General features: G+C 41.1%; 1 protein-coding gene across 17 annotated transcripts in view; it reads right to left on the bottom strand.

Moving 5' to 3' along the window:
• The window catches only part of mbnl1 (muscleblind-like splicing regulator 1), a 47,525-nt gene that overhangs the window by 7,450 nt on the left and 26,556 nt on the right, over positions 1 to 13,519 (bottom strand). For 6 of the 17 annotated variants that reach the window (XR_013627563.1, XM_058069070.2, XM_058069064.2 and 3 more), the window contains exons 3-8: positions 6,938 to 7,108; positions 6,627 to 6,848; positions 4,944 to 5,183; positions 4,366 to 4,419; positions 2,173 to 2,326; positions 225 to 260 (exon numbers count right to left, since the gene is read on the bottom strand). Coding sequence is in view for 16 of the 17 variants with exons in the window: in XM_058069070.2 (XP_057925053.2) it covers positions 225 to 260; positions 2,173 to 2,326; positions 4,366 to 4,419; positions 4,944 to 5,183; positions 6,627 to 6,848; positions 6,938 to 7,108 (877 nt within the window). In the remaining variant the exon portion in view is untranslated. The remainder of the gene's footprint in view (positions 1 to 224; positions 261 to 2,172; positions 2,327 to 4,365; positions 4,420 to 4,943; positions 5,184 to 6,626; positions 6,849 to 6,937; positions 7,109 to 13,519) is intronic. The other 11 variants (XM_058069080.2, XM_058069074.2, XM_058069071.2 and 8 more) reach the window with 3 other exon arrangements.

Genomic DNA, 13,519 nt, shown 5'->3' with positions numbered 1-13,519 from the left:
AAAAAATAATAAAAAAAAATAATAATAATTAAATAAAAAATAAATAAAAATACATAAAAATTGTAACATTTCAATATTTGTCTACCGTAAAATGTAATAAGTGTCAAACACAAACATTGAACTAACACACAGCTTTACGCTAAACTGGTGAGTCGCTTGACGCCGCATGCGAGAAACAAAGACAGGAAGTCACACAGAACTGAAGAAGGAGAACTGGAACCTACCAACGCCGGCTGCAGGGGTCATGCACAATATTGAGCCTGCCCATCATGCAGTGCAACAGGAAGTGGATTGGATAGTGTGGGGAGTGGGTGTGGTGGAAGAGAAATCAAAACAGCCCATCACAAGGTTGGTTAGAGTGAGGGGGGAGAGAGATAAGGTAGGGGTAAGGTTAATATCTCAAGTATGGTGCAAAAATGGAACACTCTAAAAGTATGAAAACACTGTGAACACAACGTAAAGAGAAGTGTGAACGTGTACAGAAGCCTGCCATCTCCTCAGTTACCGTTAGATATCAACGCATCCAGCATCCCAGATCCAGCACAAGCCCCAGCCATTAAATAGCAATGACCACTTTTAGTGAGCAAATTAGTGACATTTTGACCGTGCGTTTCCATGACAACAGTGTTGATGAGGCCTGAATACACAAACGTCAGTGTTTTGAAAACATAGCAAGTATTTATTTTTAGTATTTGACTCATGGTGTCCTCCTACTAAGAACACTAAATTCATCACACAGCCTAACAGCGTACCTCATAAATATACAAACATGTACCACTGTGAGTTTAAAGTGGGAAAAAAAACATTTCAAAATTTTCCCATAAGGTATTGCACTTGTGAAATGCATTAATTGGGGTCCTGCAATGACGTCAGCCTCCCTCTATCTATGGAATTTGTCCTCCAATTAACTGCTCTTCTGGCAGAAAGGTATTGTGTGTAGATTTTAAAATAGCTGCTGCTTGTTATGTTAAACTCATACTGGTACATGTAATGTATATTTCCTAGGTACCTTTTGGGTGTTAAGTTGCTGTGTGATGAGTTTACTTTTTTTAAGAAGACAATGTGAGTCAGTTGGGTTGGCAAGCTCATTGTGAGTTTTTCATATCTCATAATTGGCTCCTGTCAAATAAAAACAAATGGTGCATGCCACAATATATCAATATATTCACCGATGCAACTTACACATCGAAATTTTTGGTATTTTGCTGCTGGGATCAATATAAAGAGACCAGAAAATTGCTTTTTAGTCTTATTTTGTCTCCTATATTGGTTAATATGACTGTAAAGGTGACTGTAGGGGTGTTAGTTCATGTCTAGAGGGCTCTAATAATGTTCAAAACTGTATTTAGAAGATTGTAAACAGGTTTCATATACAGAAACTACAAAAATACCCCAGGGCGCACTTTGGACACCAACAACTGACCATGCATGCATATTGCCATGTTTTAAGCTAAGCTGTCAGCTCATAAGGAGATTGTTTTGACAGCTGTGTTGAGTAACGAGTTACCAATGCAAAAACTAGGCTGTTGTCATGTAAACACGGTTTAAATCCTTGTTTCCACCAAGTGTTACGTTCATTTACGGGTCATTTGGTGCTGTACGTATGCACAAATTAAAAAATATTTATACACTCAAATCTAAGACTTTTCTAAGACCTGGGCATAGAAACCAACTCAAAAAAGTGAGGAGGCCTTGTGATGCTAACTTTAAGATAATGTTTTTTCCAAAAATGAGAAGTGTTTTATGTTCAGGATCATTCTATTTTCTTGGTTTGAATTCATTGTGAATTACTGCTGCGGTGATCCGCCTCCACACCCCACAGCGGAAACACAAACCTGATCAAAGTTGACCTAATCCAAACCACACGGTGACGGTATCACTTGGTGGAAATGTGTCATTTGTTCTCCAAGCAGCACCCAGTCTGCACGTGCTGTTCACGTTAACAATAATTAGCGGAGGGTTTGTTCTAAGTGGCCATGCAAAGCAATCAACAAGTTTTTTACACTGCAAAGATCTACACATCCATCTCTGTAACGTTCCTCAATGCAAAGTACAACTGCACACACTTTGGCTAGATGGCTCCACAATGTTCTGAACCGCCATCTGTCCAATTCCAGCCAAGCGTGAGCCGGGTTAAGCCGATCCGGGCATCGTCTATGTGGTTTTGCATACCTGATGGGAGGAAAGCAGCCTGCTGCTGAAACTGCATGCTGGCCAGGGCCTGTTGGTACTGGAGCATGCCGGTGTTAAACACAGCAGAGGCCCCGTTGGCCTTCTCCAGGGCCGCCCGCTTTGGCAGGGGAGCCATGACACTGGGGGCGATACCCTGCCCAGCCAGATGAAGGAAGGTCAGTGACAGAGAGATAGAGAAGTGTGTGTGCGTGGGGGGAGAAAAAGATGAGTTGGAAAACAAAACAACAAAAAACAAAAAAGGGAACATATGTTAGAGGACATCATAGAAGTAGCATTACAACATCCTTTTGTGTGTACATCAACAATATGATCATATCATCAGTAGCAAGCAAGCAGCACTCTGACACATGTACTACACAAGCAGGAGCATGGTGCCTACTGGATAATAAGCATACGTGAATTATTATCTTCACTGGGAATATTAACTGAGTACTACTGTGGCTGACTAGATGCAACATGAGCAAGCATTAACAATTAACAGCTGCTAACGAGGTGGAACAGGTAGGAAGCACAGAGAGAGAGAGGGAGGCTGCACTGCTAGCTCCATGATAAACTGTGTAAAGCCATGTTCAAGTGATGGTTCACTCTCCACTCGGGTCAAAAATGGCGTCAATGTGAATGCAGATTCTCCCGTGTTATGAGGCCATCTTTGAAAAAAATCTCAGTGATGGAGTGAACTATCTCTTTTCAATCATCTGTTCTAGTGGGATGCCCTTCCCCCCTTATATGGCTACAAGACTGTTTCCTCTTACCCCCACCTGACGTGCACTAGCAACACATTCATGCGTATTGTTCATAGCTCCACAACACTGAACAATTGGACGTTAGACTTGAAGCCATGCTACCATCGTTAAAGCTCTAATTCCCTAAACCTCACTTGCTTTGGTTAAAGACAGGACAGATGATGAATTGATTGTGGCTCCTGGTGAATTCAAGCACATCTGGCATCCCTCAAATTGAACCCCTAAAGCAGGGCTGTCCAAACTTTTTCCAACGAGGGCCGCATACTGGAAAACAAAAGGAAGCAAGGGCCGCTCGGATATTTTGGGAATCGATACATGGAGCTATGCTAAAATAGCTTTGTGATTGATGTGAAAGGCCTATTATTAATGTCAACTTCAGTCTTTCTTCTTTTTGCCTCCTTTTTTATCAAGTTTTTCAAAATGATCTGACCAATTATTTCAAAATTTTTCTTAAATAATTGTATATTTTCTTATGACTTTATTCCCATAACACGAAGCAAGGGCCACTCGGATATTTTGGGAATCGATACATGGAGCTATGCTAAAAACAGCTTTGTGATTGAGGTGAAAGGCCTATTATTAATGTCAACTTCTGTCCTTCTTTTTGCCTCCTTTTTTATCAAGTTTATCAAAATGATCTGACCGATTATTTAATTTTTTTCTTAAATAATTGTACATTTTCTTATGACTTTATTCCCATAACATTAAAACTTTCCCACATCCTAATTTATTACAATTATTATTCAATTTTGTTAAGTTTCTTTTTTTAAATATTACATAATTTTTTCTTTAATATTTCAACTTTTTGCTACTAAAATGACATTAAATGTTTATTTCCATAAAAGTGCAACTTTTTCTCCTTAGAATACATTTGATACATTTTTTGTATTCTGGATTCATTCTTGTAAATTTACAGCAGCCTGTTCCATTTCTCCTGTTGTTTCTCCCATATTTTCATGTTATTCTTGTAAGATGACAACTTTTTCTGCAACCTCATTTTATTATTTAAGTATTTTTATCCCTATTTTATTCATTGTTTGTTTCCCATAATATTATGACTTAAAAATAATGCATTTTTTCCCTAAAATAAAAATATTTTCCCTTATTCCATTATTTTTTGTACATTTTAGACTTTTTTTGTACTTTATCCTTGTAAAATTACTGCTGATTTTACCATTTTTGCTGCTGTTGTTGGTGTTTCTTTTTTTTTTTTTGCTGAAACACAACAACAAAAAAACAGTGCCGCCCGAGCCACACGTTGGACACCCGTACCCTACAGGGAAGAGCCGCGATCATTTCATTCCACACAATAACGACAGAAGGAAAAACAGACATTTGCACTGACAAAAGACAACAAAATAGCATCGGTTAAAACACTGCTCTACAACAAAGCCAACATGCCAAGCTAAAAGGTGAAAGGTCATAGTACCAGGTCAAAGGTTGCGTCGAGGGGTCGCTTCAGTGATTTGACAGCCGACTGAGTCTTAATTAGCAGGCAGCGAGCACATGATGGCAATGGGCCAATGGGGTTCAAGCGCATTAACATAAACCAGCAAGCAGAGGTGCATCATGGGGGCAGCAGTGCAGTTTGGGTATAGGTGAGAAAAAAAAACAAATAAAAAAACAAATCAATGCAATTGTACAAGGGGATTACAGGACTAAGGCATGCACAGTGTGGACACTATAGCTCTACTGCTCAACGGGAACATGATCATCATGAGAACTACGGACTACTCGTCTACATTAGTTACCGTCACACACAAATGGATGAACGCAGCAATGAAAACATTGTTCACTCATTACTTATTTCAATCATAATAGACAGTACACTGTGCACATCCTAGTCAGAGTCACATTGCAACGATTCACCCCCAGCTCTCGACCCTGGCCACGTCAATATCAAGTTAAAAATGTGGACTAGGACATAACATCACAGGAGTGAAGTCCCTACTGTCAACCAAAAACATGACTTGCTAGTATGTGATTGTGACGACAAGGATTGCTCACCATGGCCGCGGCGGCTGAAGCCTGGTTCACCTGGTGCTGAGTGGCCTTAATTTTAGCCTGCAGGTGAGCCGGCGGGTGGAAGTACTTGCACTTCTCGCGGGAGCAGCGGCCCTTGATGTAGTCCATGCACACGGTGACGGTGTTGTCGTTGGTGTCGATCATCGTGCTGTCCGCCGGATGGGCGAAGCGACAGTCGTCCTCCCCTCGGGAGCAGTTTCCCCTCTGGTATTCGCGACACACCTGCAATAAAAAGGCACACATATAATATCCGACACGCATTTTATAGTTAATGCAGAGTCGTCAAAACTTTAAATTATTGTTATTTATTCTAAATTATTTAAATTATTTGTACAAATTACTGTTTATGCTGTACATTGTTGTTCATATTTGATGTAATCTATTTATTCTCCACATTATTATTTATTTTTTATTTTTTTATTATTTATTATTTCATTCATTCATTCATTTTCTACCGCTTTTTCCTCACGAGGGTCGCGGGGGTGCTGGAGCCTATCCCAGCTGTCTTGGGACGAGAGGCGGGGTACACCCTGGACTGGTGGCCAGCCAATCACAGGGCACATATAGACAAACAACCATTCACACTCACATTCATACCTATTTATTATTTATTATTTATTATTTATTATTTATTATTTATTATTTATTATTTATTATTTATTATTTATTATTTATTATTTATTATTTATTATTTATTATTTATTATTTAATTTTCTACCGCTTTTCCTCACGAGGGTCGTGGGGATGCTGGAGCCTATCCCAGCTGTCTTCGGGCGAGAGGCGGGGTACACCCTGGACTGGTCGCCAGCCAATCACAGGGCACATATAGACAAACAACCATTCACACTCACATTCATACCTGTTATTTATTATTTATTATTTATTATTTATTATTTATTATTTATTATTTATTATTTATTATTTATTATTTATTATTTATTATTTATTATTTATTATTTATTATTTATTATTTATTATTTATTACACGGGAGCCAGGCAACGACATTTCATTGGCAATTTCACTGTTGTGTTATTGTGCAATGACAATAAAGAAAGTCTATGTCTATGTCTATGTCTATGTCTATGTCTATGTCTATGTCTATGTCTATGTCTATGTCTATGTCAGCTGCATCCATGACTTTGGTTGAAAAAGCTTGGACACCTGATGTTATTTTTAAAAATAATTTTCTTACTTTGACATGGATCTATTACCCAGGAATATGTCTCTGTGTTCCTTTTGCCGTATAAATCATTGCAACACAACTTCTTAGGTTCTTATTTTCAAACTTACATTAGATCAGTTTATATATGAGACAGCAGGGGGCAGCACTATCTCAGGGGTGCCTCCATACTGTGTGACGTCTGTGACCAGCAAATACAGTAAATATGATTGTTGCATGATTAGATACAAAAAATATGCTTGGATAAATGCTCACGGATATGATGTAAGCATGTGTACATTTTCAATGACATGAATTGAATCAAATCAGATGTGGGACAATTTGTAGCCATCATCACAAACAACTCTGAATTTGTGATGAAAGTGATGAAATACAAGACTCTTGACAGTTTTTAATGAGCTTCTAATTAGAAACACAGTATAATTTGTTAATATAAGCATTGATGTTGGGAATCAGTTCAAAGCGTCGACAGATGCCGTGTTACCTCAAGTCTATCTGTTCTCAGCAGCTTCTGGGCTGCAGCAGCAGCATTGGGGACTTGGCTGACTGTGGGGCTGGAAGCCATGAGGACGGGGGTGTTGGGCAGGATCTCTGGGGGCATGAGGCCTGGTGACACAGGGCTCAGGTACGGATTAAAAGCCGCGGCTGCAGCTGCGGCCGCGGCACTGGCGTTGGTGGCCAAGCCGGGCGTCACGGAGAACATGGGCTGAATGATGGATGGTGGAAAGAAGGTCATGTCCAGCCTATCAGACAAGAAACTGGGGTGTGTTCAGTCATGCGTTTGTGTCTTCTCACCATAGGCGGTAGCTGCGTGCCAGGCATCATGGCATTGGCAAGCTGCATGTGCTGGGCCAGCATCACCATGTTCTTCTGCTGGATCAGGTTGTTCCTGCCATTGATCTCCAGCTGGTTCTTTAGGTGGGGAGGAGGGTGCAGATACTTGCAGTTCTCCCTGGAACAGCGGCCCTAAAAGAAACAAGAGTGAAGCGGCTAAGGTGAAGTTGGAAGAGTGTCAGGGCAAACATGGAATAAAAATATATAGCAAGTCTCAGACTATATAGCAATCAGGGGTCTCAGACTCAATTTACTTGGGGGCCACTGGAGCTAGGGTCTGGGTGAGACTGGGCCGCATCAGGTTTTCCCAAAAAAAAAAAAAACGCATTTATTAAAAACAAAAAAAAATTTTAAACTTCGTTTTGGCTCCAATTTTCTACAAGAAAAGCTTTGATAAATCATTCCACTGTTCTCAAATATCTTAATTTTTATTTTTCTACACAAAATAAGATGAAAAATAAATAAACAAATCAAGAATAAAGAAAATCAATCAGTAATAAATAAATATAATAATAATAAAACGGCAAATAATAAAAACTTAAGAAACCACATATAGTTGGTGGGTAGACAAATTATTTTTTTCAGATTAAAATGAACAAAGCATTATTAGAGCCCTGTAGACATGACAAAACACGACTATAGTCACATTTATACTCTTTTTATTTACAACATGCATTTTGCAACTGCAGGGTCTTGAGACACATGCTAACTCGCAAACTAGAGAGTTAGCGACCTAAACGGTAGCCTTCAAGTTATTTCCTTTCAACTTAAATAGCCAAAAACTTACCACTTCCACACGGATAGGGAAGATAACTATTAACAGTTATTTAACCTTTAACATGAACATTAATCAAACGTAATAATTTTTTCTGGGTACATGATACCATACAGCATCCATATCAAACTTGCGCAGGCCGCACTAACAATAAACTTTCATATCAAAGCGGGGGCCTCAAACTAGTGTCCTGCGGGCCACATTTGGCCCGCGGGCCACGTGTTTGAGACCCCTGTAGTATATAGTATAGTATTACAAAAGTATGGATTAACTAGGGGCTGTACGGTGAGAGTGGTTAGAGCGCAGGCTTCACAGCTAGGAGACCAGGGTTCAATTCCACCCTTGGCCACCTCTGTGTGGAGTTTGCATGGTCTCCCCGTGCATGTGTGGGGAGATTCATACCATAGGTATGAATGTGAGTGTCAATGGCTGTTTGTCTACTATATGTGCCCTGGGATTGGCTCTCGCCCGAAGACAGCTGGGATAGGCTCCAGCACACCCTCGACACTCGTGAGGATAAGCGGTAGAAAATGAATGTATTAACTTGAATATATGACAACAATGAATATAAGACGCACCCTCATTTTCAGCATCTCTAGACGCCGAATGTATGACAACTAGACTTAGTTTTATGTTCCAGTCAATATGACTGTGGACGGAAAAAATGTTCAAACAATTACGAAAAAAATAACGTTAAAATTTGTTTGTACAGCCCTTACACTGCATCACAGCAAATACAGTAAATGTGTTTTTTTAACTATAACTGGTTGAGCTAACAGTGAACACTTGGCAATTCCTGTTGGTTACAGCAGGGGGCAGATGGCGTGTGTGTTTGTGTGCCCCCAGAAGGTCATGGCTGATGCATGTCTTGCTGCTCTCAGGTCATCTAGCACGACGTCACTTTTCTTTTACTGATAAATGATAAATACAGACGACTCATGTGATCCTAAAAGACTATATAATAACATACAAACTGTGGAAGGTTGCACTAGAAAGTACCTGAATAATTATCTAAGACAGGGAACCTTATTACAGCCTGCTGTGTGTATCTAATTATACCTTCATTCTGGAGGGGGAGTCTTGCACATTCTCATCCAATTACGAATACGAACCCATTAACGCATGCACTCGGGGTCATACGACAGGTGGCCCGTACACACGACGTCTCACGTGAACCCAAGGCAAACACAGACAAACAATATTTAGCATAGACATGTGTATGCTTTTAGCCCCGGGGGCCAGTTGACCCATTCGAGCAACCCCCGCCGCAGAGTCATCTCAGTACCCTGTCATGACTTCACCCGCCTTCACTTTCACTCATACTCGATTACCAGACAGGTGCAAGGAAGCGCGAGAGAGTGGAGAGTGAGTGGAGCTAAGAAGCATACTTACATTGCAGGGGGGGGGGGCTTTTTAAAGACACTTACTGCTGTCCACTTGAGTCGTCTCAAGTTGTTTTTGGACTAAGACTATGATGCAAGATGGTCAAAGGTTTTAGAACACCTATACAAGCTATATATTTTTAAGTGTTACAATAGTCTCTCTTCTATTGTTAATACCCTTTTTTCTTGCCATTTTTGAAACAACAAATTACTTTCTCCAGTAAAATACTGTTCAACTGAACACAGACAGAGGCGGTAGTAAGTACTCCATAACTTTTTAACCAAAACACTGGAATTAGTTGCACCAACTGCCAAGGCTTGACCCATCAACCTCCAATGGTAGAAAATAAGGACGGTATAATCAACTGACTGTATAATATCTCACAACAGTCGAGTACACGCCATCAGGCAAGGCAGGCATGCTTGGGGCTCCAGCTCAGTTGGGGGTGCCCCGAGCGTTGACAAACTACAGCAATGGTGCTATGCAAAGATGCCCCCCTGTAAATTTTTGCCTAGGGCCCCAACAGCCTCTAGAATCGCCCCTGCTCACATTTCAGCAAGCATTATTATTATTTTTCGGACTTGGACTGAATTTTGAGTAGTCACTGCATAAGCTTTGAAGGCAACAAAACCGACAACCATCATTGTACTGAACACTAAAGCTGCACCCCAGGGGCATCAAAGTTGTTTTCCACCGTTATTTGCCCTCAGTGGACGAGAGCTTTGCCTGAAATGTGCGGGCAACTGGACTGTTAGAAGATGATTCATCTTGCATCTAAGCAGGCTTCATCAGTTCATGATAAGCTACTAGTATCTCGAGCAATTTGGATCCTATAGCACAGGGGTCTCAAACTCAATTTACTTGGGGGCCACTGGGACTAGGGTCTGGGTTAGACTGGGCCGCATCAGGTTTTCCAAAAAAAAAAAAATGCATTTATTAAAAACAGAAAAATGAATAAACTTTGCTTTGGTTTTGATTTTCTACAATAAAAGCTGATAAAACATTCCACTGTTCTCAAATATCGTACTTTTTATTTTTCTACACAAAATAAGATGAAAAATAAATAAACAAATCAAGAATAAAGAAAAGTAAAGAAAATCAATCAATCAGTAATAAATAAATAAATATAATAATAATAATAAAACGGCAAATAACAAAAACTTAAGAAACCACATATAGTTGGTGGGTAGACAAATTATTTTTTTCAGATTAAAATGAACAAAGCATTATTAGAGCCCTGTAGACATGACAAAACACGACTATAGTCACATTTATACTCTTTTTATTTACAACATATTGCGCAACTGCAGGGTCTTGAGACACATGCTAACTCGCAAACTAGAGAGCTAGCGACCTAAACGGTAGCCTTCAAGTTATTTCCTTTCAACTTAAATAGCCAAAAACTTACCACTTCCACACGGATAGGGAGGATAACTATTAACAGTTATTTAACCTTTAACATGAACATTAATCAAACGTAAGGCGGGGGCCTCAAACCAGTGTCCTGCAGGCCACATTTGGCCCGCGGGCCGCGTGTTTGAGACCCATGCTATAGCAACATTTGGTGCTATAACAAAAAGTGACCATGGTGTCACCATGTCACTATCACAGGCTTAATGCCATACACAATATTTGTGTATGTGTTCTAATAGCAATCACCCAGACAGTGACAGAGGCGAGCAGTGAGGGTAAGGGCAGAATGACAGGCATGACAGATCACATGCTTTCACCCAGTATAACCCTGCATAAAAGCAATCCACCAACACTGGTAGCCATTTTGAGTTGAGACCCCCAATAACAAACGTCCGAGTGGCGGAAAAGCTGCTTGAGAGCAGGGGATGTAGCGCCATATTAACTCTATAGCGGGAGCTGGGCTGCATCAGGGAAACGTTAGAACTTCATCATGGGTCACTGCACGCTGGGAGGAGACCAGCGGTGATGCAGAGCAGGAGGAGAAAGCATAAAAGGAGGAGGAGGACTTTGCCCCTTACATCATATTTGTGGCTGTTCCTCTGATCGTGACATCAACAGCCTTGCAGCTCGAGACGGTATCCACGGCAACAGAGCAGACAGACATTCTCACACACATCATGGTGATTCCTCGAATTTTTCTCATAACTGGATTTCACAGGAGCTTGACAAAGACAATACAACAAACTTGCCCACAGGCGGGACTGCTGCATGAGAAGAAGGCATCCAGACGTCAGCTTTTGGTTCTGGCTTCCTGGTTCTTTTTTTAATAGTCACACAAACATAATGCAAGAGAGCATTCTCCTCGTGTCTAAATGGAATTACTTATCGACCCAGATAAGCAGGTCATAATTAGAGGACGCTTGGACACAAAACGCTGCATCTAGGGACCCAAAGTGAGTAAACTCAGGTAGAGAAAATGAGAACGTAACGAGAGGATTGGCGGTTCAATCCTTGCTCCCTCGTTGTGTCCCTGAGCAAGACACTTCACCCACCTTTGTCTCCAGTGCTGCCCACACTGGTGTATCAACGTGAATGAATATTTGGTGCTGGTCACAGAGGCCATCAGACTACCCCAGGGGCAGCTGTAGGACTGGAGAGTGAATAAATAATGGGTTCACTTCATTGTCAAGTGCTTTGGATGCCTTGAAAAGTGCTATTTAAAATCCAATGTGTGTCGACTGTGTGTTTTTATGTAATTTCTGGCCGTGTATCTACAAATGTTACAATGACATTCAACCAATAAGGGACCAGCAGTGGTTAACACCATCTACAAATACAGTATATTGTGTTGAACCATGTCAGGCTACTAATATTATAGAAAAAAACACCTTATAATGTCTCCTTTTGCCAATGGAAAAACATCAATAGCAAATACCTATTGAGCTAGGTAGGGGCGGCACGGCGGTCGAGTGGTTAGCGCGCAGACCTCACAGCTAGGAAACCAGAGTTCAATTCCACCCTCGGCCATCTCTGTGTGGAGTTTGCATGTTCTCCCCTTGCATGCGTGGGTTTTTTCCGGGTACCTCCCACATTCCAAAAACATGCTAGGTTAATTGGCCACTCCAAATTGTCCATAGGTATGAATGTGAGTGTGAATGGTTGTTTGTCTATATGGGGCCCTGTGATTGGCTGGCCACCAGTCCAGGGTGTACCCCGCCTATATGTGCCCTGTGATTGGCTGGCCACCAGTCCAGGGTGTACCCCGCCTCTCGCCCAAAGACAGCTGGGATAGGCTCCAGCAATGAATGAATGAACTAGGTAGGTACCATGCATTATTTTCCGTTTTGGTCATTATCGTGTGCTTGCATCGAGACCAAGTCGTGCAATGACCCACCACTCCTACTGTTTTCCGACAGGTGGTCATAAAGCACATTACATACTAGTCAGACAGACATGTTTGGGTTCCTTGGTTAGCTATTAATTACTATAATTACTTCATTACTATAATTGCAAATAGACATGACAAACTCTAAAAAGGAACTCCCAGTTCCGTGTGCTGTTGTGTGTCCTTTGGAATCTTCCCGACTTCACTGCCGGCCAACCCGGTGCACTGTTGTCATATTGACAGGGGTCTGTTTCTCCTGGTGAGATCAGACTTGCCATCCTCCAGGCCAAACAGGGAACAATAATCCGCCTGGCTACTGAGCGGTCTGATTGATGATAAGTTGTGAAAACACGACCCGCCTTGATCTCTCACTTGACCAACTCTCCCTCCGACTCGGAGATACACACATACTCACACCCTTGCTTTTGCAACTGTGTGCGAGGTTTAAAAAAACAATGAAGTATGGTATAAAGAATGCTGGGTGGGGCCGTGTCCCATCCTTTAGCGGAGAGGAGAGGAGGCATGCGGCAAGATGTATTCATGAGTAGGGATGCACTTTGCTTCACCTAGCCATCTAAACAACATCATACTCCCACTGCGAAACAGAAATACTCTACTCCCCTAAAGCAGAAAACATCGCCGACAATGCACCTCCGTTATGCAATACTGCTGCTTTTCACACATGGAACGGTTAACAGCATTTTTGATTGCTCTGCAACATTCACACTGAGCCTGAAGCCGGCATCGGTTATACTTCCATGCATCACTTAATCCGGTTATTATTATTGTTATGAATTTCCAATAGAAGCACCTCTTGAGCAAATTATCAGCACCCATGGGATCTTAATAAAGATAATCAACATACACTGATTTGGTTATTACGGTTAACTGATCCCAATCCTGGCGTTGATAAGTGGATTCCTGCAAAGTAGGATTGCTTATTTGTAAATGAAATATTTACTTAGTGCAAAGAAAATGTATTCACAACCTTCTAATTGTGAATTTGAACATTATTAGAGCCCTGTAGGCATGAAATAACACCCCTACATCATCCTTTTATAGTAGACAAACAGCCATTTTTATTTAG

The sequence above is a fragment of the Doryrhamphus excisus genome, linkage group LG6, assembly GCF_037039965.1.
Source record: "Doryrhamphus excisus strain RoL-2023G ecotype Guam linkage group LG6, RoL_Dexc_Guam_v1.1, whole genome shotgun sequence".
Taxonomy (NCBI): Eukaryota; Metazoa; Chordata; class Actinopteri; order Syngnathiformes; family Syngnathidae; genus Doryrhamphus; species Doryrhamphus excisus.
Note: the sequence above shows the minus strand (reverse complement) of the source record. Positions and strands in the feature narration are given on the sequence as shown.